The sequence below is a fragment of the Hyla sarda genome, chromosome 1 (genome assembly GCF_029499605.1).
Source record: "Hyla sarda isolate aHylSar1 chromosome 1, aHylSar1.hap1, whole genome shotgun sequence".
In the NCBI taxonomy this organism is placed as follows: domain Eukaryota; kingdom Metazoa; phylum Chordata; class Amphibia; order Anura; family Hylidae; genus Hyla; species Hyla sarda.
In genome coordinates this window covers 90552033-90567329 of record NC_079189.1, presented here as the reverse complement: position 1 = coordinate 90567329, position 15297 = coordinate 90552033, and the positions used below count along the sequence as shown (strand labels likewise).

Sequence of the window (15297 nt, the reverse complement as noted above, 5' to 3'; positions counted from 1 at the left end):
TTCACCCACGTTAAACTCAGTATACTGGGTTCTAGTGCAGATGAACAGCACCAAAACCAGGGATCACTTACTTTTCTGCCTGCCTTTTGTGTAGAGTTAAGCTCGTAAAAAGCTGTTTTCCAGCACGCATTGGAGGCAGATATCTGGCTGGGTGAACTCCTGATTTATTATTAGCGTATATACTCGAGTATAAGCCGACCCAAAGATAAGCCGAGGCCCCTAATTTCACCCCAAAAACCCAGGAAAAGTTATTGACTCGACTATAAGCCTAGGGTGGGAAATACATCATCCCCCCATGTCGTCATCCAGACCCCCGTCATTAACACCCCCTTCATCATCACCCCCCTTCATCATCACCCCCCTTCATCATTTCCCGCCCTTCATCATCACCGCCTGTAAATCCCTTCAGTGGTCTTTAACCTGCGGACCTCCAGATGTTGCAAAACTACAACCCCCAGCATGCCCCGACAGCCATCGGCTGTCCGGGCATGCAGGGAGTTGTAGTTTTGAAACATCTGTAGGTCCGCAGGTTGAAGACCACTGCGGCATTCGTCATCATCCAGACCCCCCCTTTTGTTTTTTACTCACCTCCGATGGGGAGGGTTAGTCTTTCCGGGCTGTCCATTTTCACCGGGAGGCCCTCTTCTTCGCTCCGGGTCAGGACCCGGACTAGTGACGTTGCCTTGACGACGACGCACAGGGATGTCCCTGCGCTTGAACTTCCCTGTGCGTTGTCAAGGCAACGTCACTAGTCCGGGGCCGAGCCCGGAGCGTAGAAGAGGTCCTCCCGGTGAAAATGGACAGCCCGGAAAGACTAACCCTCCCCACTGGACGGTCCCTGCAGCAAAGATGGCCCAGACCAACTCACCCTTCCTTCCCACTGAGGGGAGGTGAGTAGAAAACTAAAGGGGGGGTCTGGATGATGACGAAGGCCGCAGTGGTCTTCAACCTGCGGACCTCCAGAGGTTTCAAAACTACAACTCCCAGCATGCCCGGACAGCCGATGGCTGTCCAGACATGTTGAGAGTTGTAGTTTTGCAACATCTGGAGGTCCCCGGGTTGAAGACTACATGAAAGGGATTGACAGGTGGTGAGTTCACTCGAGTAAAAGCCGAGGGGGGTGTTTTCAGCACGAAAAATTGCGCTGAAAAACTCGGCTTATACTCGAGTATATACGGTATGCTAATGAAGGCCACAGTGAGCGCAAAGACAGCGGAGCGCTGTTCCGCAGCCTTCAATAGCATAATAATGAAGGAGGCGTGGCCGACGGGGTATTATCGAGAAAACACAGGAGTTCAGCCAGCCAGCTCCCCGCTTTCAGTGCATGGGGGCATATTAGGAATACAGCTGTTTCTAAGCCTGATTCTACACAGAAGGTAGGCAGAAAAGTTAGTGACCCCCTTGTTTTACAGCGGTTCACCTGCACTAGAGCCCAGTATACTGGGTTTAGTGGGGGTGAACTAGCTGTCAGATTTTCTTTAACATCAGGGAGCTTTTCAGGATCTGACACAACATTTTGGAGGTCCACCCCCTTACTCATGCTCCACAACGAGCAAAGTTTTTTTATTATTGTCTAAACCTAAAGCCATAAAAGCCTATGCCCTTGGAAACTGTGATTGATTGCGGAGAGACATATGGTGGAGCTCCACACCAGAGCAAGCATCCCATAGATCAGAAAGGATGGCAATTTATTTTTTTTAGGCTGCATTCACATCTCGTTTTTTATACGGGTGCCGTATGGCTCTGGTCGGCTCAGTTTTGACCCGTATCCAGTTTTGTGACCGGACCTAAAACCGTAGTACACTACGGTTTTAGTTCCGGTTGGGAAACTGGATACGGGTCAAAACTGAGCCGACCGGAGTCACCGTTTGACTCCGGTCGGCTCATTAAAGTAAATGGATTTACGGGCTGATCCGGCTGGGGTACGGGAGCGCACGGTTTTCCCCTCCCCCAGCCGGATCCGGCACCTATATGTAAAAAACTAGATGTGAATGCAGCCTTACAAATATAAAGATAAGTCATATATACATCCATATGTTTTCTATAAGGATTTGAAAAGAAAATCTTGAGGAATTATTGATAACGTTGTGTAGAATAAGGGCACTTGTATGCATGAGATAGAGGCAGGATTTGGATTAATGCCTGGGAATAAACTGGGAAGAAGTTGGAGAAAGAACAAAACTGGATATTATCAGCAAGCCATGTGATATGTATCTTCTAATTATGGCTTGTACAAGTATCCAGGACAACTCATTAATGCCAGAATGTTAAGACATAAATATTAGAACAGTTTAATGAACAAGTAGTAATGAGCAGAGCTGCAGAGTGTACTAAGCTATTAATTAACAAACTAAAGCCATAACCCATTAACAGAAGTACCTAATTATACGAACTCAAGATCCATCATTAGAATAATATAGCTGTAAATAGTCATTTGTTGGCATGTGGCATGTAGCAACAGTGGAATGTATAGATTGTTAAGGCTAAGGTCACATATGTCAGACGTCCTGCCCAGCCTAAACTCGGCACAACTGATGACAAAAGGGCATCTGTTTTTTTAGGATCCAGCATTCCTAATTGTGCATGTCAGACAGAGAAACATAGCTAGATGTATTCCCCTGTCTGGCACCCATGCGGTATGGTCCACTGTCCGGCATCCAACTCGAGACAACGGATGAATGTGAGCTGTCCCATTTAAAAGAATGGGATCAGTTCTACAATCAGTTTCGAACCGGTGCTTTTTTCTACAGTGCTGGAAGGAAACACTGCTTGACATTTGTGAAGGGGGCCTAAATAGACAGCAACATCCCCCTTGTCAAGCAGGCATGTCCCTATACTCTAACAATGTTCAGTCAGTGATGACAGTACCAGCCTGTGTAGGGGCACAATATTGACAAAAGGAATAGTAATGTCTATTTGCCAAAATGCTGCCATATCCTTAGAGCTGACATCTTCGTTTATAGGTTTTAGTGGCACTGTCGTCAGTGTAAAAAAAAATTTGTTTTACATCATTTTGTAGCATTTCATTCCCTGATTCTAACAATATGTAAGAGGTGTATCTCTTTAAGTTTCCCTGGTTGTGTGCAGAGCTTGTGGCCGCTGTGGTTACACCCTAACCTACCATGTGTTCTGTTTCTTTGGCCAATTAGGTGCCTGTGTGACCTCACCTTGCAAGAAGTGTGCTATTTTACCTTGTTTGTGAAAAGACTTTGTGTAACTAGCATTCTCTTGCATCTGCATCTTATCTTGTTTACCTGGTTTTGTGACTTAAGCTCTTTATTTGATTTACCCTCTGATACTCCATTCTGTACATTTGCTGTCTTCTCGCCTCGCTGACAAACCTTTCTGTTTATTTTTCTTCCTGGAAGAATTATGTTTTGTGCGGGGTTACCTATTGTGTTCTGACAGTTTTTTCTCTGACCTGTGTTGCTGCAATTAGTTATTTTGACCTGTGATGACCCTGCACTTATTTAGAGCAAGGTTTGTCTTCAAGTTGTGGGCGGTTAGGCAATAGGAAGGGACAGGAGTTCTGGGTAGAACTAGAGAGCACTGTGTTCCTACCAATACGTTACACAATATGGGAGATTTATCAAAACCTGTGCAAAGGAAAAGTAGCCCAGTAACCCATAGCAACCAATCAGATTGGTTATTTCATTTTGCAGAGGCCTTGTTAAAAATGAAAGAAGCAAGCTGATTGGGGGATAAATCTCCCCCAATGTTTTTATTTTGTTACTATGCCCGACCATTTCGGAGATGCAGAGGTTTTACTATCTGTTTGACTATTTGTACCAGTCATTGAATAGCCTTAGCCATTTATTCACACCCCCTGAGTCTTCCTCACCCCCCCCCCCCTAGCCTTGTATTTTAATCCCACCTGAGACTCAGCCTCATAATCACACCCTCTGAGCTGGATTAACGCCCCCTCAGCCTCATATTTACGCTCCTTTTTTTTCGAAAGTTCCCATCCATCTGACTATTCAGAGAAATAACAATTGCTTTGGAATCAGTTCATCCGAGGCTACAAAATGGTATAGAAAATGTGCATAAATAATTTTTTTCTTCTGATTTACGAATACATGCCCATTCATTTTAAGCTGGGTTTACAGGAGTGGAACTGACACAGAGAACTATATAGGAACGATTTGCACGTTTTCTGTGTTTTGCACCCACTCCTGGTTTGGGCTTAAAATACTATGTGTGAATCAGCCTTTAAGTTGCAACCTCCTCTTACCTCTTTCTTTCTGGAACATCTGAGCATTCCTTAGCAAACAATAAATTAATATACTTGTATATGTATCATTGGTAGCATTTGTGCAGCATTGCCTTTCATTTAGTTTTACTGAAAATGTTCACAGCTAAAATACCAATTTTGCCTATAAATTTAGAATGAAAAACACAAATGACATTCAGGCCAATGAATGCCTAAGTAATACACTGCTGAGCCTTTATTGTGTTTAAACTGGAATTAATGATCAATTTGGCAAGGACTTGTAACTGTTCTAATACAAGAGGTCAGATGTTAAGTGGGGAGTAAAAGAATATAGTACATACTGAAAACATATCATCATAGGGCAAAGCAAAAGTCACTTTGGATTATAAACATCTGTTCTCATTTCTATTTGATGACCATAAAAGTAGAGACTGTCACCCATTTATTTCTTCTGTCCAATATAATCTGTGGTGTTTTACCTAATACCAACTGCATTGAGTTAGAGCAGGATTTATTTTGACAGTTCATTTATAATCAATTTAATGCCATTTATTTTACAATTTGATATAAAATTTTATTACAGGAAAATAATCCCAAAAGAAAAAAAAAACCTTATCGTTTTCTGTTGAATTGTCACTTTTTTAGGGAAACCCTGGTTGGGGCAGATGTGCTTTGGGGGCCCCTTAGGCACCAGGGCCCTGATGCAACTGCTACCTCTGCACCCTCTATAGCTATGCCCCTGCTTAGGATATTGTAGAACATGCAGTCATGTTTTTAATAATACATTAATAGAACTGTTTTTGCTATTTCACATGTTTTTATTTTAGGAATTATATATTTAAACTGTGGAAATCAGATTTCTCTTTGAGTCTTTTTTCATTGTAATCTTTAACATCTATGTTAATCAGTTGCACAACCATGGCCTGCTTCCCTTGTCGCATATATCCCATGCCAAGTTAGAATGCTAACCCAGAAAATATCTATTTGATTCTAAATTCGCAACAGAAGTAACTCAAGCCACTGCTATGGAATCTGGCCAGTATGGACAGTTGCACATTGGGCCATTCATAGAGCCCAGTCTTTCCCTTTGTTTTCACATGCTCTGAGATTCCTGTTTTTATATCCAAATTATATTCTGCAGATGCCATTAGTGATCATATAATGTTTACTATTTAAAACTGTGAAGAATCGATGGCTTCAGGGAGCAAATGGTTTCGCCAAGTTATGTTGCTCTGAGAGCAACGCTGCTCCTGTCATGCCATTTGCCTACTAATGTTTTCATATTTTTTATTGCATCTGGCAGTTAACTACTTAAATAGCATCGCCCTAATAGGATTAGTTATAAATACTTATTCTTCTCTGAAGAAGTATGTGCCAAGTCTTCGAAGTGCTATTTAAATTTATAATTGGAACATATATATATATATATATATATATATATATATATATATATATGCAGTATATTAAAAAGACTTCAATTAATCTATTATAGAAAGTATTGGGTAAACATTTGATACAGGACCCAAAGGGTAATCTTGATGTTCAAAAATACTGTAATCTTCAGGGTGCTTTTTCTCAATTGGGTACGTCATGTATTTCTCGCTCAAAACTACTGTATAGGAGATGAGTGGAGTACCGGTGATACCTTTATTGGCTAACTGAGAGGATATAGATTGCAAGCCTTCATTAGGCATGATACAAAATGAATGTGAAGAACATATCCCTTAAATACAATTCTAGCTGGAATGGTTACAAATGGGGGAACAGATATGATCAACCCAGTGTAGGACAGTTCTTTGATCAGTGAGAGGTGTTATACACAGAACATTGCATCTTTTTTGAGGACATTTACAACATGCATATTTACAAATAAACAACAGATAAGATCAACCAGTTCTTTGATCAGTCAATGGTGGTATAATGGGATGGATACTGCAGTCAGCCTCTGGAGGTGTCAGAGGTGATGACACATTACTGTTAACATTACATTAACCCCCCCCCCTTTTTTTAAATAATGTAATAAAAGTAAAAATAATCATATGTGGTACCGCTATGTGCGTAAATGTCCAAACTACAATATTAGGTTACCTTAACCACACGGTCAATGGTGTACACATAAAAAAAATACCAAAGTCCAAAATTGTGCATTTTTGGTCACTTCATACTGTATATCATAAAAAATGAATAAAAAAGTGATCAAAAAGTCCTATCAAAACTAAAATGTTACAGATAAAAACTACGGATCACTGTGCAAAAAATTAGCCCTCATATATCCCTGTATGAGGAAAAATAACAAAAATTACAGGGGTCAGAAAATGACAATTTTAAACTTAAAAATTTTGGTGCATGTAGTTATAATTTTTTTAACCTGTTGGGGACCATGGGCGTATGGATACGCCCTTGCATCCTGGTACTTAAGGACCAAGGGCGTACCTGTACGCCTGTGGGAATTTCGATCCCTGTTGCTAGCCGGACGGGGATCGGAACGGGATGCTTGCTGAAATCATCAAATGCCTGTCAGCGATCATTCAGATTGGCGATTCCCAGCTATTCTGGGCTGATTGGGTCTCTGATGATCGGAAAATAGGGATGATCGGAGCTGTCAGAGTTGGGGTCTACACCAGCATGTTAGTGTAAAAAATGTTATATTTTACTCTAACATGCTGGTGTTCCCCCCCATACTTTTCAGTTTCATAAGAGGTAAAAAGAAATAAAGACCCCCCCCAAAATTTGTAACACAATTTCTCCCAAGTACAGAAATACCCCATATGTGGGCGTAAAATGCTCTGCAGGCGCACAACAAGGCTCAGGAGTGAGAGCGCACTATGTACATTTGAGGCCTAAACTAGTGATTTGCACAGGGGTGGCTGCTGGTTACAGCGGTTCTGACATAAACGCAAAAAAATAAAAACCTACGTGACCCCATTTTGGAAACTACACCCCTCACGGAACGTAACAAGGGGTATAATAAGCATTTACACCCCACAGGGAGTTTTGAAACAGTGGTCCGTGAAAATGAAGAATGTAATTTTTCATTTGCACAGCCCACTGTTACAAAGATCTGTCAAACACCAGTGTGGTGTAAATGCTCACTGCACCCCTTGTTACATTCCTTGAGGGGTGTAGTTTCCCAAATAGTATGCGTATGTGGGTGTTTTTCGCTGTTCAGGCACCAAGGGGGCTTCCTAAATGTGACATGCCCCCAAAAACCATTTCAGCAAAAGAAGTAATGTAATTTTGAATACCTTGAGGGGTGCAGTTTTTATAATGGGGTCCAATATTGGGTGTTTCTAACATAAGACCCTCAAATTCACTTCAAAACTGAACTGGTCCCTGAAAAATTCAGATTTTGAAATTTACTTGAAAAATTTGAAAATTGCTGCTATATTTTGAAGCCCTCTGATGTCTTCAAAAAGTTAAAACATGTCAACTTTATGATGCAAACATAAAGTAGACATATTGTATATTTGAATCAATATATAATTTATTTGGAATGTCTATTTTCCTTACAAGCAGAGAGCCTCAAATTTATAAAAATGCCACATTTTAAATTTTTTTATGAAATGTAAAAATGTTTCTCCAAGAAATGATGCAAATATCGACGAAAATTTACCACTAACATAAAGTAGAATATGTCACGAAAAAAACTATCTTGGAATCAAATTCATAAGTACAAGCATCCTAGAGTTATTAATGCTTAAATTGACAGTGGTCAGATGTGCAAAAAATGCTCTGGTCCTTAGGGTCAAAATGGGCTCGGTCCCCAAGGGGTTAAAGTAGTAAAATAAAATAAAACCTACATAAATCGGGTATCCTTGTGACCGTATGGACCTACAGAATAAAGATAAGGTGTCATTTTTTACCAAATATTGCACTGTGTAGAAATGGAAGCCCTAAAAAAATTTTTTTCAATTTTACCCCACAAATATATATTTCCTGGTTTTGTGGTAGATGTTGTTATAAAATGATTAATGTAATTGCAAAGTACCATTGGTGATGCAAAAAACATGCCCTTATATGGGTCTGTAGGTGCAAAATTGAAAAAGTTTAGATTTTTAGAAGGAGAGGAGAAAAAAACGAAACTGAAAATTGGCCTGGTTCTTAAGGTCAAAATGGGCTTCGTCCTAAAGGGGTTAAGAGAGATGTTCTTCACATTTATTTTGTAAAATGCCTGATGAAGGGACCTAACAGGTCTTGAAAGCTCGCTATCTAAATCCTCCCAGGCAATATAGGTATCATCGCTACTCCACTCCTCCCCTATATTTCTAAGATAACACGGTACAAACTTTCATCTGATTAGCTTAAAACTGCCAATGTTCCTGACAAGTTGTCAAACAAATCATGTCCCAACAGGATCTCTATTCTGGGTTTATCTTCTACCCAGTGTTCTGCAGGTTGAGGACAGTACACTCAGTTGCTTATATGTGAACATTTCAGTGGTACCTAGTAACATTATCAGAGTAATCTACTCATCAGCATTACAGTCAGTCAGGCTGCTAAGCATTGGCATCTGGAATGTCTTAAGGAATTGTTCCAGGTTCCCGAGGAACAGCTTGGTATGTTGACTAGTTTAAGATGACTATGTATACCAACCCTAAATCTTTCTTGCCAAAGCAGTTGCAATGAAGGAAACCTGAAAATGATGGATACTGCTGTTACAGTCAAAAGACTGCACATATGGCTACCTCTAAAACGACTCAGAATGGCTTTGTCCATTATGTCACTTTTGCAGATAAGAAAACTGCAAACATGTTTCTGTAAAAGTCTGGAGCTGATGGATGTGCCTTGTAATTATCTAAAAACAACATAACCTTGGTGTCCTCTGGCAATCCTTGGTCCTAAAAGTCCTTGTAAAAATCAGCATGTGTTCCCTTGACTTTGATTTGAAGAACAAATTTTACTGAGAGTTTTAACTTTATCAATGACGTTTGACTTCCAGCAGCTATATAGTGCACTGGAATCATGTGATTCTTCACATCCAGCCATAAAATAATAATATATTTTAATAATAGAAGGACTACAATAAGTGCATTGAAATCATTATAAATACTGAAGTTAATTAACATCTATATGTAACTTACAATCATTGTCTTATCTATTTAAATTAAGTTAACTTAACTTCAACATGACTGATCTACAATGAAGGGGAATGTCCAGCTCCCAGGGAATCCAGTTAAAACATAACATTTAATGCATCCAAGGTTAAAAAATCATTCCAGTAATGGAAAGTGACATGTCACTCATAAAAAGGGGGAGTGATACTCTGACGCGTTTCAAGCATAAGCTCTTAGTCATGGCAATGATATCACCTTACTGAGGGGTTTAAATACACAAGTACAAATGACGCAGACCCCATTTCAGGTACGCCGACTGACCTTCAAAGCCAGAACTGATGCAATGATCCATCAGACTCACTGCACAGGTGCAGCATAACCACACCTTCCTACTTGTCATTGTAAAAATATTTGTTGCACAATATGAAGAGAAACCAAGATTACTGCACAGCTGCAGTGTAATTGCGTCCACACCTTCTCTAACCTAAAATAACAAAGGGTTACTTTAATGGTTAGAGAGAAGGTGTGAACGCAATTGCACCCCAGCTGTGCAGTAATCTTTGTTTCTCTTCACATTGTGCGACAAATATTTTTGAACTAGCATATAGTGGCCTTCAGCAATTACAATGGCAAGTATGAAGGTGTGATTATGCTGCACCTGTGCAGTGAACCTGACGTCTGATGGATCATTGCGTCAGTTCCGGCTTTGAAGGTCAGTAGGCGTACCTGAAAGGGGTCTGCGTCATTTGTACTTGTGTATTTAAACCCCTCAGCAATGTGATATCATTGCCATGACTAAGAGCTTATGCTTGAAACGCGTCAGAGTTTCACTCCCCCTTTGTATGAGTGACATTCCACTTTCCATTACTGGAATGATTTTTTAACCTTGGAAGCATTAAAAGTTAAGTTTTAACTGGATTTCCTGGGAGCTGGACATTCCTCTTCACTGCCTGTCTTCATTAGGGAAGAACGATTCCCTGCATTCGTGCTTCCGGATCACATTATACTAGTGCTCGGTGTTTCATCCAGAGTCGGTGAGCTGATCTATGTGTTTCTTTATTTATGTACTGATCTACAATACCAGATGGACACAGGTCTAGCACTTGGTCTAGAAGAAAGCTGCTATGGTCTTCAACTCCTGGACAATCCTTTTAAGCAGAGGCTGTTCAATTTAATACTATATTAATCAATATAAAATCACAATACCTCAAATCTGACTTTTTATCTTACTTTTTAGCATTGTGTGGAGAAAAAGACAGCTTTCAGTGCAGCAATGGAGTCTGCATAGGCAAGAAACTGGCATGCAATGGATACAATGACTGTGATGACTGGAGCGACGAGATACATTGCAGTAAGTATTTCTTGATTATACTGATATAGTATTCCCTTCACTTCTTTTGTTAAACTTGATGGACATATGTCTTTTTTCAACCGTCCTAATTATGTTACCATGATTATGAACCCCACAACGTCTATACACCTATAAGTCTCAATTTTTCAAGGGCTGTTGAATTGCTGCACTTGGCTTTGCTGCCATAACATGTCAGAAAAGTTTGCTGTAGGAATTTCTTAGAGAGAAAAAAACAGACTAGTACAAACAAAAACTAATGTAAACAAAAAAAAATTTGACCAACTGGAACTAAGTTACTTTACAAACATTACAGAATTAAAGCCCGGAATGATTCCAGTATATGGATATATACATTACATGCTATCAGAAGAAGATAGCAGGTTAAACTAGTGGCCACTAGTGTTTATTTATCTACTCTAGATATTTTGAGGTTTTATCTCTTTGTTTCTTAATCCACTTTGTGAAGAGGAGCGTTAGTTAAACAAAGTAAATCCCATCTGTGATAGGGTTGGCTTAAGCTGGTTCACCCGCACTTAACCCAATACACAGGGTTATAGTGCGGGTGAACTGGATCAAAATGGAATATAATTTACCCAGCTCCATGGTCTGATTCCGGAGATAGACGCCTAATAAGCTAATATGTTAATTGCTGGCTTTGTGCAATGTAGGCGGGCCCTGACATGAAGGCAAGGGATGCTGGGCATTGTAGGTCCTGCCTCCATTGTGCAAAGTCAGCAATCTAAAGTCCAAATGTCTAAAATGTAGCTGTGCCAAGAGAAAATTATTAGCCAGGAGGAACCTGCTGAAGGTTCCTGGTTTTTTTATGGTGGAGAAATGGTCAGAAGAGGGGGAACCACATAAGTCAGTAGTCACAGTTGACAGATCTGTGGCCAGTAGCCCTATTTTACAAACGTATCATGATTTCTTACAGTAAACAAATGCTGATTCCATGTCTTATATATACTCACATTGATATTAATCTCAGATTGCAGTGAAAATCTTTACCGGTGTAATACAGGAAAGTGCCTTAACCACAGCTTTGTTTGTGATGGATACGATGACTGTGGAGACCTGAGCGATGAGCACAATTGTGGTAGGTTGAAAATTTCTTAGGATTTTTCTGTAATTCTGAATGTGGCTTTTAGCATATATAAATGGTTCATATGCTTTATTAATAACCCATTATCAGGGATAATAACCTAAAGTAGACCTGTCAGCAACCCGAGTCCTGATCTATACATTGTAGTAAACACTTTTTATCCCTCCTAGAAATGTATAGTGTAACACTTAAATGCTACAAATGCGACACCTTGTTGTAGAAAATATCCATTGTTCCCCACAATCTGACTTTGTCCAATCAGTGCTGGCAGTTGACAGTTGATGAAAAAAGATGCACCCTGTTGTCAAGAGGAATGGTACAGCCCAATTGTCAGTTTATTCAATCATTTCCAGGAGTAATAACAGAGGAATGGTATAATGCAGAGTTTTACTTAACCCCTTCCTGACAAGGATCGCTTTCTCTGATCTTTCAGCGGTGGGACCTGACTGTCAATTACAGCCGGGATCTGGCCGCAGCTGCTGAGACCGAGATTGCGATGGTCTCGGCAGTGTTAACCCCATAGATGCCGTGATCAGTATTGATCACAACATCTTTAAAATTGACAGGGGAAGTGGCTTTCCTTGCCCACAATCAGTGACCCTGCGATGTAGTCGCGGGGTCCTGATGATTGCCATGGCAGCAGGAGGCCAGCTGATGGCCTCCTGTCTGCTGAGTTTGGAAGCCTGTGAGGTTCAGCCATGGGCTGGATCTCACAGGCTGCATTTCAGTGTAAGGGTCTAATCACATGGCAGAATCTCCGAATGTGGAATTCCGCTCAGATTCCGCATTCATATTCCACATCAAATTAAAGCCCAATAGACTTCTATGTGATTCCACACCCCCATTCACACTTCTGAATTTTCGCATGCGGATTTCGCACCAATTCTGCACAAAATCTGCACAAGCCAGAAACCACCCAAATGAATGCACAAGCAGAATTGGTGTGAATGTGCAGAAATTCTGCCGTGCGAATGGACACTAAGGTTAAGTTTCCTGTCAGGTTTTTTTCTGGCATTCTGGCATTTTTTCAGTGGATCAAGTAGGAAAGAGAAATATAAATCCTTCCTTTATATTTTTCATTCCTACTACACTACTGGCTTCAAAAAATGCACTGGCAGTATTCCAAAAAATTACAGAAACAACTTGTGGGAAAACCTAGCCTAATGCTGACAATTATAGGAAACTGCAGTACTGATGTACTGCAGTAAATTACAACAGGGAAAAAAAAAATGTTTTTCAATAAAAGTGTAAAAAGTAATACAAATAAATGCTTCTTTCCCAATAAAGCCCTGTATTATAAAAAAAACAACCTATACATTATTGGTATTACCACATCCATAACAACTTTATGCCGCAAGATGAAGCTTAAAAGTTGCTAACATAATTTACAGCACTATGAATGACATAAAAAATATTTGAAAAAACGCCAAATATTTTTACACAATATTTCACAATATTTAGGGTTTATTCACAAAAAACGCAGCATATTTCAACAAAAATTTACAACTTAAATGGGTACTCCAGTGGAAAACTTTTTTTTTTTAAATCAACTGGTGCCAGAAAGTTAAACAGATTTGTAAATTACTTCCATAAAAAAAATCTTAATCCTTCTAGTACTTATTAGTTGCTGAATACTACAGAGGAAATTCTTTTCTTTTTGGAACACAGAGCTCTCTGCTGACATCATGACCACAGTGCTCTCTGCTGACATATATGTCCATTTTAGGAACTGTCCAGAGCAGCATATGTTTGCTATGGTTCTTAAAATGGACAGAGATGTCAGCAGAGAGCACTGTGGTCATGATGTCAGCAGAGAGCTCTGTGTTCCAAAAAGAAAATAATTTCCTCTGTAGTATTCAGCAGTTAATAAGTACTGGAAGGATTAAGATTTTTTAATAGAAGTAATTTACAAATCTGTTTAACTTTCTGGCACCAGTTGATTTAAAAAAATAAATAAAAAAGTTTTCCACCAGAGTACTCTTTTAACTAAAGTACAATATGTCATGGTAAAAACATTTTATAATTTGTGTGTGTACATTACACACACAAAAAAAAGAAACCCAGATACCTCAGACATTTAATAACAGCCTTTGTCCAGAATGACAAAAAATGCTCTAAATGTCCTGTCCTTAAAGGGGTTATCCAGGAAAAATAAACTTTTTTATATAGATCAACTGGCTCCAGAAAGTTAAACAGATTTGTAAATTACTTCTATTAAAAAATCTTAATCCTTTCAGTACTTATGAGCTTCTGAAGTTAAGGTTGTTCTTTTCTGTCTAAGAGTTCTCTCTGATGACACGTGTCTCGGGAACCGCCCAGTTTAGAAGAGGTTTGCTATGGGGATTTGCTTCTAAACTAGGTGTTTTCCTAGACAGGTGTCATCAGAGAGGATTTAGACAGAAAAGAACAACCTTAACTTCAGAAGCTCATAAGTACTGAAAGGATTAAGATTTTTTAATAGAAGTCATTTACAAATCTGTTTAACTTTCTGGAGCCAGTTGATATATAAAAAAAAGTTTTTTCCTGGAATACCCCTTTAAGGGGTCTCCATGATGTGAAATTAGTAGCCTTCTGTTGTATATGTGTCTGATGGTATCTCCTCTCCCTCCCCGCATGTGCTTTACTATACATCTGCACGCATGCTTTAAATAAAGCATTGAATATGAACTTCACTACAATTGGGTTAGTGCAACTTATTTTTCTTTTGCATTGGCGCTAAGATCTAGGCGGAGTTCACCTATGTCGGATGCCGCACATATGTGAATCCAGCCTAAGACTGCTGACTTCTGTCAGGTCAGCCTACACCCGCCTCTATTTTCACATAAAACTGTCCCAATTATTACAGCAGCATCTTTTATGAAGATAATAATAGAGAGTGTATGGATGATATTAGAGAGGTGGTGACTGCTTATGTCAGATTACACATTCAGCTTTGCAAATATCTTCATGGTTTCTGAGATAACATCCATCGATCTTGTATTTTACGATCTCTCATTCATTCTTATATCATAACCCTTAGACTGTAACCCTGCACAAAGTTATCGCTGTGGAGATGGACGATGTATCTCACTGAGATGGGTTTGCGATGGAGACCACGATTGTGCTGACAAGTCTGATGAAGTCAATTGTTGTAAGATATTTATGCTACATATTTTATCTCTCTGATCTACAAGCATCAAAATTCCTGCACCACATTTGTGGCACATTATTGGTTAAAATTATAGTATATACATGGTGCGCATACATGGTCTGCTTTATTTATTATGTATTTGTTTGAATTGATCCTCTCTGTGATTTGTATTAGCCAAGTTGCCATTGTTATGGGCAGTTATTGTCAGCTCTCAGCAGGCATGAATGTCACAAAATCAACACCCCAAAAATGCAACAAATCATGCACCATTGCTAACTTTGATGACAAATTCATACATAAAGATTGGCCCACCTATCTGCAGTCTGATCCTCATAAGTACATGGCTAATTGTGAGTGTAGTGGCTCAAGAAGCAGTAAAGTGAAAACCAATGTCCAGCACTACGGGTTCTTCTTAAACAAATCCTTAGTTTACTGATATCCATTAAAAGTTGC

At 39.6% G+C, this 15297-nt stretch overlaps 1 protein-coding gene across 1 annotated transcript in view; it reads left to right on the top strand.

The window, feature by feature from the left end:
- The window catches only part of CORIN (corin, serine peptidase), a 300775-nt gene that overhangs the window by 221424 nt on the left and 64054 nt on the right, over positions 1-15297 (top strand). The window contains exons 6-8 of the mRNA XM_056557481.1: positions 10502-10615; positions 11601-11708; positions 14734-14844. Coding sequence (XP_056413456.1) covers positions 10502-10615; positions 11601-11708; positions 14734-14844 — 333 coding nt within the window. The remainder of the gene's footprint in view (positions 1-10501; positions 10616-11600; positions 11709-14733; positions 14845-15297) is intronic.